Below are 23,271 nucleotides of genomic sequence, written 5' to 3' on the forward strand. Positions count from 1 at the left end.
CATGGCATCATTTATAAGGAAACATTTACATATTTCATATGTCAGAGTCATTGTCTAGGGTGTGGTGGAAAATAATAACTTTTAAAAATCTTGTTGGAAGAAGGTGATGGCTTAAATAAGATTTCCTCCCTCCCTGTCCCTCTTTCCCTCTGCCCCTTCTTTTCTCCCTTCCTCCAACAGTTGGTAATTGGACGATGGAATGAACAAGATTCTGTGTCAAGTGCTGTGGAAGAAATAAAGATGATTTCCCCATTGCCTTGGGCTTCAAGAACCTTAGGCAAGGACCTAAGGTGAATACACCAGAAGCCTTAGTAACAATACTCTGTCCCAGAGTTCAGACTCACAAACACATTCCTGCTCTGCTTAAAATCAACAAATGCTCTTTTGGATGTGTAAGAGCTCTTAAGGATGACAGCAACACTCAGTAAAGTAAATAAGCTACGTGACTGAGGCCAGAAGTGTCACACTGCTGTCTCTTTCCTTAGCAGGCTTTTCTGATAATACATATGACATAGCTCTCAAATGCAAATGCCTGTAGGGACCAGGAGGAAATACAAATGGAAAAAGAGGGTCAAATGTAAGAGAGTAGGGAGTGGTGGGGACTGTGACAAAATGGAGTCCATATACCTTGACTTAATTGGGCAGCCACTGTTCAGTGCCAGTTGGTTGCTGCCACACAAGAATAAGGCAATACTCTTGTAGTTTCAACAAAAGCTGAAAATCTAGATTTTTATGTGAAATTGTCTCATTTTTAAATATTGGCAACTACCTCAAATATTTTTAAACCCTAGGGAGTGGGGTGAAACAATTCACTTTGTTTTTAACCAGATTTGGTCAGTTGGCTAACAATTTGCTACTTCTAATACTCTCATAGCATCTGGATATCTGGAGACTAGTGAGATTTTTTAACCTCATTGTTTATTTTTTTAACCTTTAATTATTTGCACACACCCAAAAGAATGTAGGGAATTAGTTTAGATAAGATGCAAATTTCTGGCACCTGTAGCCAGATAACAGCTACAATGTCTGCCATTTGCTAAGCAGCATACAATATGCTTTGATGTATCAGAGGGAGCAAGACACCTAGGCCTCTATCCTGGAGTGCCTGTGGCATTTGAGAAACAAAAAAACAGGTACCAGGATGCATGTATATGTGGGGACATTTTAGGACTCAACATTGATATAAACATTGTGTGTATGTATGTGTGTGTATGTATATCTATATATACACATATATATGTAGAGAGAGAATATAAACATGTAAACACTAGAGCTGATTCGTGTGTGTGTTAGCCCGTTTTGCATTGCTATAAAGGAATACCTGATACTGAGTAATTTATTTTTAAAAAAGCAGTTTATTTGGCTCACGGTTCTGCAGGTGGTACTAGCATGGCATCAGCATCTGCTCAGCTTCTGGTGAGGCCTTAGGAAGCTGTTACAGTGGACGGTGGAGGGCCAGCAGGCACATCGCACAGTGACAGAAGGAGCAAGAGAGATGCCCGGCTCTTTTAAACAACTAGTTCTCCTGTGAACTAATAGAACAAGAGCTCACTCATACCATGGAGTGGGCACCAAGCCATTCATGAGGGATCCACCCCTGTGACCCAAATTCCTGCCACAACACTGGGGATCACATCACGTTTTAACATGAGAGTTGAAGGGGACAAAGCCCAAACCGTATCGGGGTGGGATTCTCTCATCAGATCAAAATGTCCATATATGGAAAGAATTTCCTTTGTGCAAGCCCTGAGATAAGGGCTTTCTTATTTAAAAATTAAGTGTTTCAGGCATACAAAGATGGATAAAACATACAAAAATAGGGTACCCAGCATCCTGCTTAACTGATAGAGGGGCTGGCAAAGTTTTGCTGCCAGATGCTCAATACCTTCGGCTCTGCAGGCCACACATGGTCTCTGTTGAAACTACTCCACTTAACACTGTGGTGTGAAAGTAACCACAGACAGGATAGTAAACCAGTGAGCAGGGCAGTGTTCCAATAAAACTTTACCCATGGACACTGAAATGTGAATTTTGCATCATTTTCACATATTATGAAATAACATCTTTTTTTTTTTTTTTTTTTGGAGACGGAGTCTTGCTCTGTCGCCCAGGCTGGAGTGCAGTGGCGTGATCTCGGCTCACTGCAAGCTCCGCCTCCCGGGTTCACGCCATTCTCCTGCCTCAGCCTCCCGAGTAGCTGGGACTACAGGCACCCGCCATCTCGCCCGGCTAGTTTTTTGTATTTTTTAGTAGAGACGGGGTTTCACTGTGTAGACCAGGATGGTCTCGATCTCCTGACCTCGTGATCCACCCGTCTCGGCCTCCCAAAGTGCTGGGATTACAGGCTTGAGCCACTGCGCCCGGCCTAATATCCTTCTTTTGATTATTTTGCAACCGTTTAAAAATGTGAAAGCCGTTCCTGACTCACGAGTCACACAAAAACAGTTGTGGGCTGGATTTGGCTTACGGGCCATAGGTAGCGTCAGCCTCTGAATTAAAACACTACACAGTCGAAGCCCCACAGGTGCCACTTCCAAAATTATATCCCCTCTTACCCCCAGAGTTAGCCATTCTCTTGAAAACAGTGTTGATCATTCCTGAGTATAGTTTTCTTTTTGTGGAATGCATCTGTGTCCATTAACCGTACAGTTGGTTCCAATCCAAGGATTCAGTTAACTACAAATCAAAATATTCAGGGGGTGGGGTGAGCACGGTGGCTCATGCCCCTAAACCCAGCAGTTTGGGAGGCCAAGGCAGGCAGATCACCTGAGGCCAGGAGTTCAAGACCAGTTTGGCCAACATGGCAAAACCCCGTCTCTGCTAAAAATACAAAAATTAGCTGGGTGTGGTGGTATGTACCTGTAATCCCAGCTACTCGGGAGGCTGAGGTAGGAGAATCTCTTGAACCTGGGAGGCAGAGGTTGCAGTGAGCCCAGATTGTACCACTGTAGTCCAGCCTGGAAGACAGAACAAGATTTCTGTCTGGGGCAAAAAAATACAAGAATAAAAATAATACATATTTTAAAACAGTGCATATAACGACTGTTTACATAGTGTTTGCATTGGATATTATAAGTAATCTAGAGATTAAAGTATATGGGAGGATGTATGTGTGTTATGTGCAAATACTCTACCGTTTTTTATAAGGGACTTGAGCACCTGCCAATTTTGGTGTCCATGGCAGGGGGCGGGAATGGATCCTGGAAACAGCCCTCCTGGGACACTGAGGGGTGGCTGTATTTTTGAACTTTATTTTGAATAAGCATTTAAGTTGCTATTAAAATAGTGCCTTTTTTTTTTTTTTTTTTACATGAATCACCTTTTTTAATCTTCACCATGACCGTTCTCCAGATGAGAAAACTTTTAGTTTGGTACCTTGCTCAAAGTAGTGGGTAGCCCACTGGGATTGGAATTTGCAACCTTTTTACAGCGGGATCTGAGTTTATAAGCATCACACCACCGATCGCTACGTTGTGTTTCACTAACCGAATAATAATTGATCTTGCCAAGGATGACTTTGTGATAATGATGTGCTCACAATAAATTTAGCCTTTCTCTGAAGACAACTGTGGGTTAAACGTTACTGGTTGTAGTTTAGACCTTGGAAAATTGCTACACCATGTATAGTAGTGTGTGCATTAACCAGAAACCTCATTTTCTAAACCCAGTGGGTGGGAATTTATTTATTAATATTTATTTTGAGACAGGGTCTCACTCTGTCACCGAGGCTGGAATGCAGTGGCATGATTACAGCTCACTGCACCCTCCATCTCCCCTGGCTCAGGTGATCCTCCTACCTCAGCCTCTTGAGTAGCTGGGACCACAGGCATGTGCCACCATGCCCAGTTAACTTTTTTGTATTTTTCGTAGAGATGGGGTTTCGCCATGTTGCCTAGGTTGGTCTCGAACTCCTGGGCTCAAGTGATCTGCCACCTCGGCCTCCCAAAGTGCTGGAATTGAAGGCGTGAGCCACTGCACCTGGCCAGAATTTAGAAGGAGCAACTACCAACATGGTGCAAGAATTGGAAATGTTTTCAGTTAAAAAATGAGAAAGACCAAAGGAGACTTCATCCCTGCTCTCCCCTGCCCACCCCCCATAGCATATTATAAAAATCATGGGTAATTCAGGAGCCAGTATGTTCTGTCTTGGTCAGGACCACAGTGATGAACTGTGGAGTATTGCCACCTAGAGAGCTGTTAATGATGCTGATGCCTTTTGAGCTTTTCTCCGTCCGTGCAAGTAGTACCATGTTTTTTTGTTTTGAGATGGAGTCTCATTCTGTCGCCAGGCTGGAGTGCAGTGGCGCGATCTTGACTCACTGCAACCTCCGCCTCCTGGGTTCGAGCAATTCTCCTGCCTCAGCCTCCCGAGTAGCTGGGACTACAGGCGCCCGCCACCATGCCCGGCTAATTTTTCTATTTTTTTTAGTAGAGATGGCGTTTCACCATGTTGGCCAGGATGGCCTCGATCTCTTGACCTTGTGATCCACCCGCTTCAGCCTCCCAAAGTGCTGGGATTACAGATGTGGGCCACCCCGCCCACTCTCTTAACCACAGTCAACTCCACGTTCTCCCTAAGCCTCTGGCTTTTGGAAATCTAAATCCAAATGCTCCCTCTCTGCCTATCTCTCTCTTCCTCAGCTGGGAAGTTGCCCTAGTTTGCTCTGGCTCATTTATATGACATTGAAAAGAGACCAAAATATAATTTTTCTAATGGCAAAATACAGCAAGAAGGAGGGGAATGTTTTAATCAACTGGGTGTATTCTCCAGCGGGGAGCAAGAACTTCATTTTAATTTCTCATTTCCCTTTGATGAAAACTTCAGTGAATTTTTATCATGTGGAATTTATAAGAAGGCTGGGTTTAGGTAATCAGCTTTAATATTTATACTCTTAGGGAAAGAAATAGGAATCATTAGCAAGCATGCATAATTAATGAATAAATTATATTTCCCTTTGTTTTCTTTCAGGTACAAGGAAATGCTAGAACTAGTGATCTCAGCCAGCCTCACTGTAAACAGCGCTTGTCTGGAGACACTGAAGTTTCACCGTGCTGACGCCACTGTGTGGACTCTGAGTGACAGAGAAGGTAGGCTTCCTGCTATGAGTTTGGGTCAACAGCTGTGGTGGTCCTAGGTCACCCTGAGAATATCGTAAGCGACAGACACGCATCCTTTCCAAAGTACTGTCCTTAGGACAATTTCTCCCCCTGCCATTTAAATGCTTGCCTCTGAACCAAAACTTTGGCATGCATCTCTGACAATTCTGTCTCATCGTTAGAGATAAAAATATGCTCGTTCATATCTTGAACTTCCTTTCTTGGTCTCCAATTCCAAGAAATGCTGACACCACCACAAATGATAGTCACTTTGGGGTGAGTCCCAGGCCCAGCCCTTGGATGTGATTTGCAGTGTCTGCTTCCGGCTTTGAGCTCTGTCCTCTACTCTGTTCTGCCATCCCCTTGTCCAAGCAGGCGTCTTGCTTACAGGGGTTTGACATTAGGACAAGAACTCGTCTGCCTCTTGCTTTCAGGTCGGGTTGGAGTCAAGGAAGCAGAGAAAAGTCAAAGTTGTTTTAAAAAGTATTGGCAAATGATGCAGTCGAACTAGTTTTCACTAGAACAATTCCAGCTATTGTTTGTTCTGTTTGGGATCTGTCAGCCTTCCTGGTAGAGCTTGGAGTTAGCAAAAGGCATTAAGCTATTATGTTTAACCATTGGGCTTAACCCTTTCTTTGGCTGGCTTTGGGATTTGCTGCTGGTGTCCTGAGACCCCCTTGTTGTTTTTCCTTCACTGTCTGTTTGACGCCAACTCACAGGGCGCAAATGCTGTGTAACTGTCTTAGAAAACCAAAGTGACTTGCGTCTAGTGGAATAAAACATCACAAGGAATTGGCTTTGAAGCCAATGCAGGCTCCCATGAGTAATTATTGCTGTCAGCAAGATAATGACGTTTCTCCTTACATGCTGGTTACAGAGCTGGAACTGCGTTGATGAAAGTACCACCAAGTGGCTTGGGCTCTCATGCCAAAACTGGATGGTGAGGAGCACACCCTCATTCTTCCTGGCACTTTGGACCATTCTTGTAAACCGCCCTGGGGCCTTTGAGAGTTTAAGAAAATGTACTGAGCCCTGTTCAAAGACATTCATCATTTTCTTTCCAAATAGAGACACAAGTCTACTTAAGTAGAGACACAAGTCAACTGTCTTCATTTGAGAGCCGGTAGTAACAGGAAAGGGCATAGGCTGCTGAGTGGAAATCCCAGCCCCACTGCTTCTCAGCCAAATGATCTCAGGCAAACCGTTTGACTTTTCTGAGCCTCAGTTTTCTCACCTGTCAAATGGGGGCATAATGGCATACTTCAGAGGGTGCCGATTACAAGGAGGAAGTGAGGTGATGGGATGTAAAGTGTCTGGCACACCTTGGGGGCGTGGTGCATGGTTAAATGTACCATTCCATCGTCGTTCTCCTCTGAACCAAATAACCATGGTAAATTCAAAACGATGGTTGCGCACAGGGCAGCCCGTAGCCACATCTGGCCCTGGAGTTTGTCTTTGTTTGGTTTACACTAGGTTTTAAGTAAAAGTGAGTTTGTAAAAATTGGGAGCACTCACATACAAATCTGGAGTTCTAGTTTCTCTTAAAAGGCTGAAGGCTGGTTAGGAGCAGTGGCTCACACCTGTAATCCCAGCACTTTGGGAGGCTGAGGCAGGCAAATCACGAGGTCAGGAGTTTGACACCAGCCTGACCAACATGGTGAAACCTTGTCTCTACTAAAAATACAAAAAGTAGCCGGGCATGGTGGCACATGCCTGTAATTCCAGCTACTTGGGAAGCTGAGGCAGGAGAATTGCTTGAACCTGAGAGGCAGAGGTTGCAGTGAGATCGCACCATTGCACTCCAGCCTGGGCAACAGAGTGAGACTCCGTCTCCAAAAAAAAAAAAAAAGGCTGAAGGCTTTAGCAACTCTGGGCCTCCACTCCACATTCCCTGCTGGCTGCCACTGGTAGGAGCTGAGAGGCAGCTGTCCTGTAGGTGAATCCCTGCCTCTCCCTTTTGTCCTTCATTTTTATGAGCACCTACTTTCTGCCAGGCACTGTTCAAAGCAACATAACTCTAGATTCATTCTCCTCCTCCCTCTTTATCACCATCAGAGCAAACACTCGGCACTTGTCATATGTCCGGCATTACTCTATTAACTCATTTAATCTTCACAACTCTAAAAAGTGGGTCCTGTTATTATCCCCATTTTACAGATGAGGAAACCAAAATGCAGAGAGGTCAAGCAGCTTGATTGAGATGGCACAGATAGCCCAGATTTGAAGCTACATAGTCTGACTTCAGAGTTTATTCTCCTGATCAGTACTCTGTACTGTTTCTCATTTAATTATTATACAACTACTAGGCTATGAGCCCATTTTACAGACATGGAAGTTGGGGCATGGAGGAGTTAGGTAACCAGGTTAAAGTCATACCAGAATCAAACCCAGGCACTCTGGTTCCAGAGTTCCCCCTTGTAAACCATTTCTAACTCACTTTCTGCCAAGCCGTGAGAGTCTCCAGACCCTAGATCTTCAATTCTCGCACAGTGGTGAAATCCACAGACACACTCCTTTTTGTGACTTGGAGCTGTCAGTGCCCTTTCTACTGCCCTGGAACAAGCTGGCTGCCATGGTGAAGGCTTTGAGGGTGGAAGCGATGGGGCGGAGAGAGGTTGCTCCCAAATTCAGAACAGGTAGCGCCAGTGAGGTCGGGTTACACACACACTTTCTCATGGGGCAGGTGGTGAGCTCCAGAAACGCTGCAGGGGACATTCCACCCTGCAGCGTGACCGCCAAGTGCCGGATTATGCCTCTCCCCCTGCCTGGCCTCCTGTTCTCCCTCCTCCTGGGCCATTCCTTCTATTACAGAGTCTTTACTAGGTGGCTTCAAAGATCCTACTCAAAGGAGGACCCCAGAGAGTCGTGAGTCACAGGACCTGCACTCAGGGGGATTCTGGAGGGAGCGTGGAGCCAAGAAGCTGCCCAGTGGCTTCCACTGCATTCTCACCTCTGCTGCTTACTGGCCGTGGGACCCTGGCTAGTGGCCTAACCTCCTTGAGACCCATTTGCCTCATCTGTTTAATGAGAGTAATTATTCCACCGACCTCACAGACTCAATGTAAGGATGAAATAAGTTAAAACAGGGAGTGGTTTATATTAAGTTAAAACTTATTCTATACTTTTTAAGCACACTTAGTTAAAACTTAGTATAGAATAAGATCTATTCCTTATCCTTGGCCACCAGACCCTACTTATCTATCGCTGGAAGCCTCCCAAACTCATCTCCCTCCCTATCGCCTTTGCTCCTTGGGCCCAGCCCCTGGCCCCTTTTCCTTTGCTTTAACTGAGAAGCATGATTCTGTGCCCTGGGCCTTTGCACCTGCTGTTTCCTCTGTCTGGACCAGTCTTCACGCAGGCTCTGCAGGACCAGCCCTCCCTCAGTTCTCATCAGAGAGGTCTTTCCTAATGAAAGGAACTGCCCCTTCCTTCCTTCATTTGTTCATTCATTTATTGAACAAATGTTTAATCAGCCATGTGCCTGGCATGGTTTTAAGTACTAGGGAGACAGCATGGAAAACCCTATCCTCATGGAGCCCACACTAGGGTGCTGACAAAGCAAAAAGCTGACGATGATGGTAAAGAAGTATACAGCACGTTGCATGGTGATGCGTGCTGTGAAGGAAAAAAGCAGGGGAGGAGGATGAGGAATGCCAGGGTGGAGGGTTGCAGTTTTTGTTAGGGTGGCTAGAAAAAGGGTCCCTGAGAAGATAACACTTGAGTTAAGACCTGTAGGAGGTAAGGGAGGGTGCCACATGGCTACACAGAACAAGAGCCTTATGCACAGAGAAGACAGCAAGTGCAAAGGCCCTGAGGCAGCAGTGTGCTCCAAAAACTTTACATATATTAGTACAAACATATACATATACATATTTAAATTTCTATTCCTATTTATCATGTAACTTAGTGCCTGGCTCATGGAAGATCCTTAAAAATTATTTCTGGGTGAGTGAAGGGGTGGGTGGATGAAGACAGGGTAGGTGGATGAAGACAGAGTGGTGCTGAGGAAGCCCAGATAACTTTAGAGGTATATTGGCTCTGAATCCTTAGTAAAGTTTCCTTCACTTCCCCCTGCCTCATTTTCTATATTTGCATCGTACTGATAATAATTTCCTTACTGGGTTGTTGTGGAGAATAAAGAGATCATGCTCATGCAGTCCTTGGCACAGTAACCCTGGTTTGTTTGTAGGAACCACTTGAGAAATATTACCTGTTATTCTTTACGATTCACAGGAAAAATGGATTTGAATTGTATCTGGTCTCAGGGAAGGGGTGGTGGGGAGTTACCCTGAACAGAGGAAAATTTTTCTTTTAAAATGCAAATGCATTTTTTTCAGAAACTGATGCTCTAATCTCATTAAGTGTTTCCAAGGAACTGCTCTCACTTCCTGCACCTCCTCTGCCCTGGGCGTGACAAGACCTCATTTTCAGTTTCAGTCTCACCGGTTCCAACCTGGAGCTGATGGGTTTTGATTCATTTCATCCAAGCCAGGCTGAGCTGCCCAGAGCTTCGCCCAGGTACTGGCCTGGGGAACCACATGTCAGCTTCATGCTTCTCACCTTTAAGGCTTTTGTAGTTGTTCACACCCAGAACAATGTCTACCTGTGTGGAACAGAAATCCCGTTTTGTGGGGGCAAAGGGTGCTATTAATCCCATCGTAGCCTCCACAGGTAAAGAACTTCCATTGATGGCAGTAGCTCACAAATGTCACAGTCTCGAGCCACTTTCTGTCATGTATTCAGACCACCTCTACGGCCACTTGGTACTAATTTTTTTTTTTTTTTTTTTTTGAGACTGAGTTTTACTCTTGCCACCCAGGCTTGAGTGCAGTGGTGCGATCTCGGCTCACTGCAACCTCTGCCTCCCAGGTTCAAGCAATTCTCCTGCCTCAGCCTCCCGAGTAGCTGGAATTACAAGTGCCCACCACCATGCCCTGCTAATTTTTGTATTTTTAGTAGAGGCGGGGTTTCACCATGTTGACCAGGCTGGTCTCCTGACCTTAGGTGATCCACCCGCCTCGGCCTCCCAAAGTGCTGGGATTACAGGCGTGAGCCACAGTGCCCGGCCTGTTGTTTCTTTAGAACAACTCCTTTGAAATAAATTCATTTTAAAAGGATGACTTAAACCAGTTCCAGAAATGAAAAGTTATGACTTTGATGATCTTGTTGTGATTCTAATGTGCATAAAATTAATTTGCAATGTTTTCAGTCAAAGAGGGAGTATTTATGGACTCCCAAAAACCATCGCACTCTAGGACTTGCCGCCTCGTTCCTTTCTGTCCTCAGTGGCACCTCCCACAAGAGACAAAGGGCTTGCCCATGGTCACAGAGCCTCTCAGTGAGAGTCAGAATTGGGGCACACACTTCTGGACGCCTAGCGTCGTGTCTTTCCAGCTGTCCCTGTCCCTAGTATGGGAGTGATTTAAATCACCCACACGAGGAAGATGAACTGATACAGTTTACAGACGTATACCTTTATAGCAGAGACCCGCCTCAAGACATCTCGTTGGCTCTACAAATTGTCTCATCTCACTGGGGGATCCCTTAGAAGCCGGCCCCTGGGGTCCAATTAGGCAACATAACAGCGGTTGCTGCTTTCAGAATCATTAGCTTCTTAATCCTCCCAGTGAGAGGTGAAAAAAGTGTGAACATTCAAATTGGGCTCATGGATTTAAGTGGCTTAACCAAGGGCCCCCAGGAGAGCTGAAGCTAATAATAGCTCCTGTATGCTGAGCACTTAACCATTTGCCAGGTACCTGTCCCGTCTGCATATGTGCAAGATATTGCCCCAATTTGCAGATGAGAAAACTGAGACTCAGAGGGAAGAGGTGAAGGGCACAAGGTCTCATGGCTGTATTGCAGCACAGCCAGGATTTAAATTTGGATCTGACCCCTTAAGCCTATGTGTTTTCTTTGGAAAGAACATCAACAAATTATGAGAATGGGTTGTAGACTTGGCCCATAGTAGATGCATGATAAACATTTGTTGACTGCAAGAATGAATGTGTGTCCTTGGGTAAGTTGCTGCACACAGTCACTCACATACACAATTGCACGTAGTGTGCACTCAGTACACACAGACTGAAGCTTTAATTTCCTCTCTTGAAACTGGATCTTTTGCTTTGCACATTTATATTGTCTCCGTGGCCCCAATACGCACTTGAGTTTGTGTCTTCTGAAATGGAGATTTCCTTTTATGAACCCCAAATTGTGATAATGCTTAGTGATGTGTAATATTGTATTAGCCAGTGGTCTAAACTCTCGCTCCTCAAAGTGTGGTCTGTGAACCTGCAGCATCAGCATCACCTGGAGGCTTCTTTGACCAACAATCAGAGCCTGTGTTTTAATAAGATCCCCAGGTGAATCCTGGTTCCAGGTGCACTGGTCTCAAATGTCCATCGCTTCCTTCGCACCTTGTTACAATTGCAGTTAATTACTCATTTGTGTGATTATTTGTTTGTCATCCATCTCACTCACTAGACAGGAGGCTTCAGCTCCATAAAGACAGGGACCCTGACTGCCTTGGCTCACTGTATTAGTCCATTCTCGCACTGCCATAAAGAAATAACTGAAACTGGGTAATTTATAAAGAAAAGACTTTTAACTGGCTTACAGTTCCGCAGGCTGTACAGGAAGCATGGCTCGGGAGGCCTCAGGAAACTTACAATCATGGTGGAAGGCAAAGGGGAAGCAGGCATATCCTCCATGGCTGGAGCAGGAGGAAGAGAGGGGGTGGCAGGTGCCACACACTTTTAAACAACCAGAATCAGATTTTGTGAGAATTCACTATCATGAGAACATGATAGAACTCACTCACTATCGTGAGAACATGAAGCTATGGGAAAATCCATCCCCATGATTCAGTCCCCTCCCACCAGGCCCCTCCTCCAACACTGGGGATTACACTCGTGATTGTAACCCAGTTCTGAACTCATGCCTGGCACTGAATAAATGAATGAATGAGCTCAGCCCAGAGGCTGTGGCCATCTGCTCAGCTGATCCCTCTCTCCTCACCCTTAGGAAGCTTGGGAAGAAGAGGAGGCTGAGAGTTTAAAATTCAGAAGGAAATAGAGGAGGCACTCTGTCCTCCCTACTTGGCAGCCAGCTGGCCCATTATGCATTAGCCCCAGCCCCTTTATCCTGTGGGTCCATTCTCAAGCCCTGGGGGAGGATGAAGAAGGGGCAAAGCTCAGAGTAAACAGATTTGGTTCTGCTGGGCGCCAGCTCATTAGAGCTGCTTTCACTACCAGCAAAGTGGATCTAAGTTGCCATCAATGACTCCTCCGTTGACCTTGACCTCATAGCCTACATGGTTCAATATGAATCCATCATGGCAAGTTCAATGGCACCAACAAGGTTGAGAACAGAAAGCTATGATCAGTGGGAAGTCCATCTCCATCTGCCAGGCACCAGATTCCAAAGGGGGCCACTGCTGCCAGCATTGCTGCCACTGAAGAAGGTGCCTTCATCACCCTAGAGATGCTTGGGGCTCACCTGAAGAGTGGCCTCAAAGGGGCATCATCTCCGTCCCTTGTGCTGATGGCCTGTGTTCAAGCTGGGGGTGACCTACTCCCTCTAGATTTTCAGCAAGCCATCTGCTTGTCCCCCCAAAAGGATCTATGACAACCATGGGATCATAAAGGTACTCATGACCACTGCCTGTGCCCTCTCTGCCCCTCTGGCAAGCTGTGGTGCGATGACCATGAGACTGTTCAGAGTGTATTCAGTGGCACTGCCAAGGCTGTGGCAAGGTCATTCATGAGCTGAATGGGAAGCTTGCTGATACAGCCTCCTATATCCCCATCCTCAGTGCGTCTGTCCAGGATCTGACCTGCCATCTAGAAAAAGCTATTGAGCACAGGGACATCAAGAAAATGATGATGCAGCCACCTGGGGTCATTGAAAGAAATTCTGGGCGACACTGAAGACCACGTTGTTGCTTGCAGCTGTGACAATGATGCCCACTTCTCCAGCTGTCACACCAGGGCTGGCGTTGCCCACAACCACCAGTTGGTCAAGCCTACTTCCTGGTACTGTGATGACGTTTGGCTGCAACACCTGCAGGGTGGACTTTCTGGTCCACGTGACCTCTGAGGACTAAGAGCTCTGGACCACCAGCAAGTGCGCAAGAAGAAGAAAGGCGTTCTCTGCTCCTGGGCAGTCCCTGCCCACCTCTGTGCCAAAGAAAAGAATCTCCACCCTTGACACTGTCCCATCCAAGGCTCCCAAAGGAGGAAAGGAGCTTAGAGAGCCCTGCCTTATCATGTGTATTAATGATAAAGATGATCGATGAAGTCCACACCACCCTAACCATGGAGAAAGGAAGCAGAAAGGGAGGAAGAAGATCATTCCACATAGAGTTTAATACACTCACTCTCCAGTTTCTCAATTCCCCCGGGTGTCCTGGGATGAAAAGGTTAAATGTGATTGATACCAGCAGACAACAGGAAAAAAAGCCTGTGTTTTTCAAAAATCACACAATTGCCAGAGGAAAATCTCTTTGCACTTACAAATGCCTGTTTCTCGCTTGCACAGTCTTCCTGAGGTTGCTGGGGTGGGAAAGGGAGAGTATTACAGGTCTGCATAGTGGGGGAGGGGAACCTGTCTGCCCGAGGAAGGCAGGTTGCTCAACAATTCAGAGGAACTGGGTGGAAGCTTGAAAAGGAGCTGGGTGAGGCAAACATGCAAATCATGCCATGGAGATTGGCAGAAAAGACGCTTGCCTCCAATTTATGGAATGCCGAGTTAATTCGAGCCCATAGGAATGTCGTTCTCATAGATTTAGATTTTTATGAATATTTACATATTTATGAAAGAAAACATTCAAAATGTTTAATTCAGTAACTTATGCAGTACTAAATGCACTCAAGTCATGGGCTTTTACCAGGAATGAGACTGTGGCTGCTTCAGAATGAGACAGTTCATTCTCGAACCCTGCGGGAGGAGGAAGAAGGGGTGATGGGGTACAGGACACCCCGCCTAGGAGCAAACCCAGGGTAGGGAAATCAGCATTGAGTGAGCGCCTACTGTGTGCCAGGGGCTTCCTTGACATTCGGCTGCTGCTATTCTAACCTTTTCTTGGAATGTGATACATAATGCGAAATATATTTCTACATTGTTGAACTCACATGCATGCACACACAACACATTCTCACACCTGTACCTGCAACAAAAGTGTTACACAATTCCTTCTTACTATGGGCGATACATGCTGCCATCGTATATCATAAAATAGGCAATTCTCCTTTTCTTAATTCCAGTTATGACTCTCTAAATGAACTTCAAGACCACCACCCCCGCCCCGACCCCAGTGGTTTGGGACTTGAACAGAGTTTTGCTCAGCCAGAGGGAGGGAATTAAGAGTGTTGACCTTGGACTCACACAGCTTTTGGGTTCAAGTCCCAGTTCCCTTGCCCATGGCTGTGTGACTTGAACAAGGCACTTGACCTTCGGAGCCCCAGTTTCTTCATCTGTACAATGGGGTTAATAGCGTTGCATGCTCAGAGCACTGTTGTGAAGACTCAGTGAGAGCCTGTCTATACGCAGTTAACAAGGGCCTGGCACATAGTCAACCTCTAAGTGAATGCCAGTTGCTCTTATGACAATGACTGTCATTGTCAGCTGTAGTGTCATGGTTGAGAAGATAGACTCTAGAGCCAGACCACCTGGGTTCAGGTCACAGATCCACGCTATACTTCCTGTGTGGCCTTGGGTGAGTTACTTAAGATCTCTGTGCCTACAGCTGTTCGTCTGAGGATGAGAATAGAACTTTTCTCATAGGGTGGTTATGAGGATTAAAATAATTAATCCAGGTAAAGAATTTAGAAGAGAGCTTGGCACGTGAAAAGCACTGGGTAAATGATGGCTATCAGCATCATCTCATTTCATCCTCTCCTGTCCTTGCAAGATAAGTATTTTCATCCCCATTGCAGAGGGGGGAGCTCTGAGGCCCAGAGATCAAGGCAACCTGCCTGAAGTCTCATAACTAGGAAGTGGCAGAGTTGGAAGTGCACGTTGGTCTCCTCAGCCTCCAGCACAGAAGCTGAGACAGGCTCGGAGCTCCACAGCCTTAGGGTGCGGTGATGACACGGCTGCTGCCCTACAGAACAGGGAGTGGGCATTGGCAGGTTAACACTGTTGCCATCAGTACACACATTATCTAGAATTTGTCCAGGACTCTGCAGTGAGGACATTGAGTTGCATTGTTCAAGATAATGGAGCACAAAAGTACTTCCCAGTGCACTGTCCCTATGTGAAATTATCCTCTGGCAAATGTCTCTCCCAGCTTAACTCTGTCACTTTTTCATCACCGCCTGCATATTGCCTCCCATCGATGACTGGACATTGCATGCCGAGGGATTGGGTGTAAGGTACCTGCATCAGGAGCCCAGGTCTCATCCATCTCTCTGCTCCACCACCCTAGGTGGAGCTCAGGAGATGATCCAAGAGTTTCCTTCCCCTAAAGTGTTGGGGTCAGCTGCACCTGCACCACATGGACTGGAAGTGAGGAGGCAGGGGAGGAACATCAGAGCGATGTCATTAGAAGAAGGGAAGTGGATAGAGGATGAGCAAAGCTAGGCGATGTCTGCCATGCTGGGGTTCTTGGGGATTGCTTTTGAGGAGGGAAGGGAGCGGTTTTCCATCCAGGAGTGGAAATGGCACCGGCTTGTTCCACTTCCCAGCTGTGCTGCTGCCTCGTCATGTGACCTGGCTCAAGCATGTCCCTTCTGTCTCAGTTTCTCCATCTGTACATAGATGGAGAAATGGACTCTACTCTGACGTTTCAAGATGCTATGGATTCTTTATATGTCATTTTTCCTTAACTGCCCAGAGACAAAGCGCACCTAGAAAGGGTTCTGAACTCCTCAAGAATAAAAGTGCTGAGATGTGGCACCTCAGATAAGCATCTGTGGTGGAGAAAGCCGCGGGCAGCACCCCTCCAAGTCTGCTCCTGCTTAAGTGGTGTCTGAACTCACCACCTCTGCAGAACATCACCCTAATCACTAAAACCCTTCCAATTTTTCTTTTTCTCCTCCAGGCATCACCAGATCAGCCCCCCTGAGAGTGTCCCAGCTCTTCTCCAGGTGAGTGCCATTCACCTGTCTCTTGCTCACACACCCTCCTTTTCTTCTCTCTTGGAAGGTAGAGGTTAAGAGAAAGGGCCCTGGAGCCAGATTCCCTGAATAGGAATCCCAGCCTCAGCACTTCCTAGCTGAGCGAGCTTGAGCAAGTCACTCTGCCTCCCTGGGCCTGAGCCTTCCCATCTGGGAGAGGGGGACAGTCATCCTGCCTAACCCCATGAAACAGCAAAAGCAGGTAAAACACACTTAGAATGGGGCCTGGAGCAGAGTGTCCTCAGAGTCTTAGCTATTATTTTCTTCTTTCTTCTCTTCATTCTTTTTTAAAAATTCTTTTCTTTCTCCCCTTCCTCTCCTTTCCCATGCATAGGAAATTTCTCAATTTCTTCCTCCCTTCCCCACCCCCCCGCCGTCTTTTTCTCTCCTTTCCTCATTCCTTTCCTTTCCCTTCTTTTCAACCTCCCTTCTTTCCCTCCCCTCAACCCCAACACAGAGTCCTGCTCTGTCACCCAGGCTGGAGTGCAGTGGCGCAATCTCGGCTCACTGCAACCTCTGCCTACCAGGTTCAAGCAATTCTGCCTCAGCCTCCCAAGTAGCTGGGATTACAGACTCCCTTCTTTCTATCCTTATTTCTCTCTCCCTTTTTCTCTTTCCCTTCCTCTTCCTTCCCCTTTTGTCCCTCATCCTTTTCTCTCCACCTCTCTCTCCTTTTTCCCCTTCCTGCTTTCATTATTTCTTTATTTTATTTTAAGTTCCAGTATACACATGCAGAACATGCAGGTTTGTTACATAGGTCAACATGTGCCATGGTGATTTGCTGCACCCGTGAACCTATCACCTAGGTATTAAACTCGCATGCATTAGCTATTCTTCCTGATGCTCTCCCTGTCCCCTGCCCTCCCCCAACAGGCCACAGTGTGTGTTGTACCCCTCCCTGTGTCCATGTGTTCTCATTGTTCAGCTCCCACTTGTAAGTGAGAACATGCAGTGTTTGGTTTTCTGTTCCTGTGTTAGTTTGGTGAGGATAAGGGTTTCCAGCTTCATCTATATCCCTGCAAAGGACATGATCTTGTTCCTCTTAAATGGCTGCATATGTCCTTTTAAATGGCTGCATATGGTGTACATATACCACATTTTCTTTATCCAGTCTATCATTGATGGGCATTTGGGATGATTCCATGTCTTAGCTGTTGTAAATGGTGCTGCAATGAACATACGCGTGCATGCATGCTTTCTTCCTCCTCTACCACTCACACATCACTCCTCAGTACCTAACCCCACATTGAGCCCTGGAAACTCGGAGATGGATGAGATGCAGTCTCTGCCCCTGGAGAGCTAGTCTAGTGGGGAAGCTAAACCAGGAAATCAGAGATCTCAGCCTGGCGCCATAAATGCTCCACCACAGGCACATGCTGGGGCAGTGGGAGCTCAGTGCTGGGATGGCCTTGCCCAGAGCCCTCTGGGTGCTGCCCTTGGGAGCAGCCATCCTGAGCCTGCTGCTGCATGCCATGCCCTGGGTGCCCCTCAGGCTAGGTGGTGAGCTCCTCAGCATCTGGAAATCATCCTTCTTCTCCAACATTGGAGCAGCTGTTGATAAGGAAGGAATTTTCTTTGCCTTCCTTTCCCTCCAGAAGATGTTTTGGGGAGTATTAGTAGCAACCGAGGACTGTTAAATCTACCTAACTTTTTTAAGGCCTCAGAGTTAGAAAGTTCCACCATCCTTCCTCTGGGTTTTAACTTTAGCCCCTGTTTAATCTGAGCCACTTGAATGGGTTTTGATGGCAAGCAGGAGTTGATAGGCTTGGGTCTCCAGCTTCTATTTCTCTTCTAAGGAAGGGTGTGAATTGGGAACATTTTCAAATAAGGCTGTCTGCTCTGCAGGTTGCATGCTTCTCAGTGCCCCAGAGAGCCGAAATATTGATGAATGAGACGCATTCCAGGACTGGGACTGACATCTCCAGCTCAAATGAGTTTCTTATGCATTTTGCAACAGGTTCCCCCAAATAACCCTTTATCATGGCAGTAGTCAAAAAGAAAGATGGGGATAGGGACATCTGTTTATAATTCCATAAACTTTTGCACTCACCTGCTATGAGGCCTCAGGTGGAGGAGGAACTCTGGAAGCAAACAGGCTTTAACGAAAGTGACGTCATGTAACCAACATTGAATCAGACACAGATTGAGGAATCTCATCAACATTTACCTGTACGCTTAACCCGGTTATGATAATTAGACGCATCATAGTTGTGGTGTCTGGGGGAGGGTGGCAGAGCCGAGGGGTTAAGGGTGTGGCCTCTGGAGCCAGGGTTCAAATTCTGTATCAGCCGTCTTCTTGTGACGTGTTATTCACCTTTCTGCCTCTGTCTTCTTACCTGTAAAATGGGGATAGAAACAGAAATTACCTCCAAGACTTGTCACAGTTGTGGTGGAGTTTAAATGAGCCTATTCACATGAAGTAACTAGGACAGTGCCTGGCACGTAGGCATGAGAATTAACTACCTTTACCACTAAGGGAAGTGGCCCTTGTAGGGATTGTTGCAGACAGGGTGTGATTCGGTCTCAAGAAGTGGCTGCTGCTCAAATCCAGCTTATTGATAGCACCACACAGGAGTGCAGACCCAGGTATGCTGAAGCACCTGGTTTTCAAGAGAAGGGAGACAAAGCGAGTGTGTGTGTGTGCATGCCTGCGTGTGCGTGCATGTGTGTGTGTATGTGTGCATGTAACCTGGTTTTCAAATATTAGCAACAATTTCAAATTAGGAAAAAAAAAATAACTTCAGTGGCCAAAGAAATTATATCCATGGATCTGTGGACTGGATGTGGCCCCTAGGCCACCATTTTGCTCCCTTATGTGTTTGAACAACTCACCTTGACTTTATTTATTGCTATCTGCAGGGCTGGATGAATCCCAGTCCTGTGAGAAATAGCAGATTCATGGTTCCAAGCATGGGCTCTGCAGTCAGACTCCTTCATTTAAGCTCTGTATTTACCACTTTGTAGCTGTGTTTTCAGCTCTCTGAGCTTTGGTTTCTTCATCTCTAAACCAGGAGAGATAAGAGCCTCCACCCCAGGAATTTCATAAGAGCATCCATGAGATATGATGTACATACCAGTTGCATGTGACATAATTCCCAACCCTTAGTAAAAAACACAGTGCTTGGCAGCACCCACAGTACAAATATCTTAAGTAGGGAACCCTGTACATCCTAGCCCATTATAGAACCTGTTGTTCTCCATGGAGTAGAGAACCCATTTGTGATCTTTGGTTGCAAGCAACAGAAACCAACTCTGGCTGATATAAGTCTAAAAGAACTTTTGGGGGAATATCTGGAGTAGCTCACAACATAAATGAAATAATCAGGCCTTGAGAGAGATTAAGAATAGGACAGATTCAGCATTCAAGCAATATGGAGGATTTAAATTCCCAAGACAGAGTCTGATTGGAGGATCTTGCATCATGTCCCCACCCCTTAGCTAAGAGCAAGACATCTTGATTGACAGCCCTGTTAAAGCTGCAGTCAATTGAGAAGGTATCTAAATCAGGACAATCAGGGTAGGATAGGCTATGCTACAGTAATCAGTAAACCTCGACATCTCAGTGGCTTCACACAACAAAGGTTTGTTTCTTACTCACATGAAGTCCAATGTGGATGGGGTGAAACCCTCCAGGGCAGCTCTCTCTCCTCCACAAGCTGACTCAGGGATCCAGGGTGTTTCCATATTATGGCTCTGCCATCTTAACCTGTGCTCTCCACAGTTGCTGTCAAAAGAGAAGAAAGGACAGGAGGGTTGCAGGGGATGTGTTCATTGACCAGGCCTGCGAGTGGCTTACAGCATATCTATTTACATTCTATGGGGCTGAACCCAGTCACACAGCTGAATCTGACTGTACAGGAGACAGAAAATGTGATCTTCCTACTTCCCTGGAAGAGGAAAATGAAATGGAATTTGGTGAACATGTACGTTGTCTCTGCTCTGGAAAGAGTAGAGCCCCAAAGAGGGGTGTTGATATCAAGATAAGGGAGAAGGGGTGCCAGACTGGGCTTGGAGATTTAATCTTCTCTCTTTCCACACAGATCTTGCCCACGTGTCCTCCCCAGCCAGTCTTCCACAGCCATGGCCGCCTACGGCCAGACGCAATACAGTGCGGGGATCCAGCAGGCTACCCCCTATACAGCTTACCCACCTCCAGCACAAGCCTATGGAATCCCTTCCTACAGTGAGTAGCAAACAAGTCCTTACTTTCCTCTTCCGGTCCCCAAATCATGGTCTTTGTTCTGCACTATTGTCTCAGCTAAATGTGGATTGATAAACACAACCAACCTGATTCTGGATTAGAGATAAAGGGAAAAGAGTAACACTTTAAATATGGTTCAAATTCTATAGACTATAATAGCAAGACTCTTTTTGATGGCAAGAATTGGAAATTGAACCCAAGCTGGTTTAGGGAAAATCGGAACTGAATGATTTGTGTACTGAGAGATCTGTGGATACAACCCTCATCAGGTATGGCTTGATCTAGGTGCTAAAGTGTCATCATGAGGAGTAAGTCTCTTTCCATCTTCAGATGCTCCCAGCAAGTTCTCCCTGCGTGACAGCAGAGATGGTGCCTGTCCACTCAAGGTTTGCATCCTTTTAGCTCCACATGCCTAGTGGAAGGAGAGCTCATCTTTCCCAGGAGTTCCAACAGAATCCCATATTAGCCCTCATTGGCCCAAGTTGGGCCATGTGACGATGCTTATAGCAAGGCAAGGAGAACAGGGTGATGGAGATAAGGAGGCTGAAGCCTGTGGATTATCTATGCAGGAGGGGTGGTTTTCTTAAAGGAAAACAGAGTGGTAGTATTGGAAGAAGGAGAAATGGATATGGTGGGGGACGAGGCAGAAACAACAGACCTCCCACCCTTGACTGTTCACATCTTACAGCTAAGAACTGAAGACTTGCGAACTGGCTCACCGTCCATGCCCACCTGCCCTTGCCTCTGACCTTGAGTCAAGCTGTTCCCTCCTAGCTGATATCTTAACCAAAGCCCTTTTAGTAGCAAGTGACAAAAACCCAAGCTAATCAGCTGGAGGAAACAGGAGTTTATTGCGTATGTAGCTGGGAAAACCTAGGGCACTGGCTTCAGGCAGGCCTGGGTCCAGGTCCTCAAGGAATGATATCAGGACTCAGCCTCTGCTTCCCTATCTGTGGACCTCAGGCTCAGGCAGTCTCTCCCACTGTGGTGGCAAAGACAGCCCTGGCAGTTTCAGGCTGCACTGCCCCCCCAAAAAAGAGAGCCCCCACTGTCTAGGACTTCCTGCAGAGTCCCAGGAATTTCTCTACTGGACTCCCATATCCATCCAAGAAGATTGGTGCTGTGGGTGGCCATATTTGGCCACATGTCCACCCACAGAACCAGGGGTCAGATCAGCCTCACCCAAAACAACAGATCTGAAGGTGAGGAAGGGGTGGTTCACAAAGGAAAAGGAGGCAGGAAGAAACAACAGTGTACCTGGCCCCAGATTTTTAAATCTGTATGTGTAATTTCAGATTATGTTGCATGGCATAAAGGAAGCAAAGACTTGTTTTATGTTCTAGGGCCGGGAAAGGCCTTTAAATAAGGAACGAATTCGGCTGAGAACTGAGAGAGGGCCATGTGCAGGCATAGACAGGAGAGCGTCCAAGCAGAGGGGCAGCCCCTGGGAATGGGGAGGAACTTGGCAATTCTGAGAAGACCAATGGCTAGAGCCCGATGGGAGATGAGGTGAGTGAGGTGGGCGGGGCCTCCGAGGCCCAGGAAAGATTTGGGGTTCTGTTCCAAGTGAGACTGGAAGCCACTAGAGGGTTTATAAGCAGTGGGTAATAGGATACAACTTACATGGGGTTTTTAAAAATTTTATTCTTATTTTTATTATTTTTAGAGACAGGGTCTGGCTCTGTCTTCCAGGCTAGAGTGCCATGGTGCAATCATAGCTCACTGTACCCTCTATCTCCCAGGCTCAAGCAGTCCTCCTCCCTCACCCTCATGAGTAGCTGGGACTACAGGCACTCACTACCTCCCCTGGCTAATTTTTTTTATTTTTTTATAGAGACAGGGTCTCACTTTGTTGCCCAGGCTGGTCTTGAACTTCTGGCCTCAAGCAATCCTCCTATCTCTGCTTCCCAAAGTGCTGCAATGACAGGCATGAGCCACCGTGCCCAGCCTAGGTTTTAAAGATCACACTGGCTGCTGTGGTGTGTCTGGCTCAGATGTAATCAGGAAGAGAAGCAGGAAGGCCGGTTGGGAGACAGATGAAGCCTGGAGCAGGAAGTGTTGGAGGCCTGGAGCGAGGCCATGGCAGCGGACAGACACATGTAGACAGAATCAAGAGCAACTCTAGAGGCGGAATTGATAGGTCCTGTCGAGGCATCAGACCAGGCTTAGTAATCGTCACCATTGTTGACTTCCTGTCACTCACACTGATTTATATCCACTAATTCCTTTAATCCCCACCTCAACCCTACGAGGAAGGTCACCTCATTATCCTCCCTTGAACGATAAAGAAACAGAGACTCAGAGAGGTTAAATAACTTCCCCAAGGTCACCCAGCTGGTTGGTGGCAGAGGTAGAATTAAGCCCAGGTAGCCTGACTCTGGACCCCGAGCCCTCACCCGTGGGGTTCCGACGCCTGGCTGTGCATTCTGTAAATCCTGGGGGATTACCTATGACACACCTTGGCCAACAGGTGTGGGCATCTTTTCTAACTTTCTTCCCCTCCTGGGCTAGAAGGCTTAAAATACAATCACACATAAGTTACCCTGCTTGGCTGAGAGCCAAGAAAAATGAAGGCATATTCTTTTTCACATAAAAGAGAAAACTAGCCCTGTTCCCAGACAAAACATGGCATCAGATGGAAATCAATTTGGTGCAAAGTTATTTTACTGTCTCAGTTACTTTTGGAGCATCTGCTCCTGGATGATACAGTGTAGATGATAAGAGCACATGTCCTGGAACTCTGCTGCCGGGATTCACATCCCACCCTTGCCTGTTGCAGGCTGCAAGACTCTGAGGGAGCAGACTCCCCTTCCTAAACCTCAGTTTTCACGTTCATACAATAGGAGTAATACTAAGTCT

The 23,271-nt window shown here is 46.6% G+C and overlaps 1 protein-coding gene across 3 annotated transcripts in view; it reads left to right on the plus strand.

Annotated features, from left to right (window-relative positions):
* EYA2 (EYA transcriptional coactivator and phosphatase 2) overlaps positions 1 to 23,271 on the plus strand; it is a 299,299-nt gene that overhangs the window by 93,664 nt on the left and 182,364 nt on the right. For 2 of the 3 annotated variants that reach the window (XM_033186638.1, XM_033186636.1), the window contains exons 2-4: positions 4,970 to 5,088; positions 16,136 to 16,181; positions 20,252 to 20,394. In XM_033186638.1, the coding sequence (XP_033042529.1) occupies positions 4,980 to 5,088; positions 16,136 to 16,181; positions 20,252 to 20,394 (298 nt within the window). In that variant the 5' untranslated portion in view covers positions 4,970 to 4,979. Of the gene's footprint in view, positions 1 to 4,969; positions 5,089 to 16,135; positions 16,182 to 20,251; positions 20,395 to 23,271 lie in introns of those variants that run through there. The other variant, XM_033186637.1, reaches the window with a different exon arrangement.

The sequence above is a fragment of the Trachypithecus francoisi genome, unplaced genomic scaffold, assembly GCF_009764315.1.
Source record: "Trachypithecus francoisi isolate TF-2019V2 unplaced genomic scaffold, Tfra_2.0 Lachesis_group21, whole genome shotgun sequence".
In the NCBI taxonomy this organism is placed as follows: Eukaryota; Metazoa; Chordata; class Mammalia; order Primates; family Cercopithecidae; genus Trachypithecus; species Trachypithecus francoisi.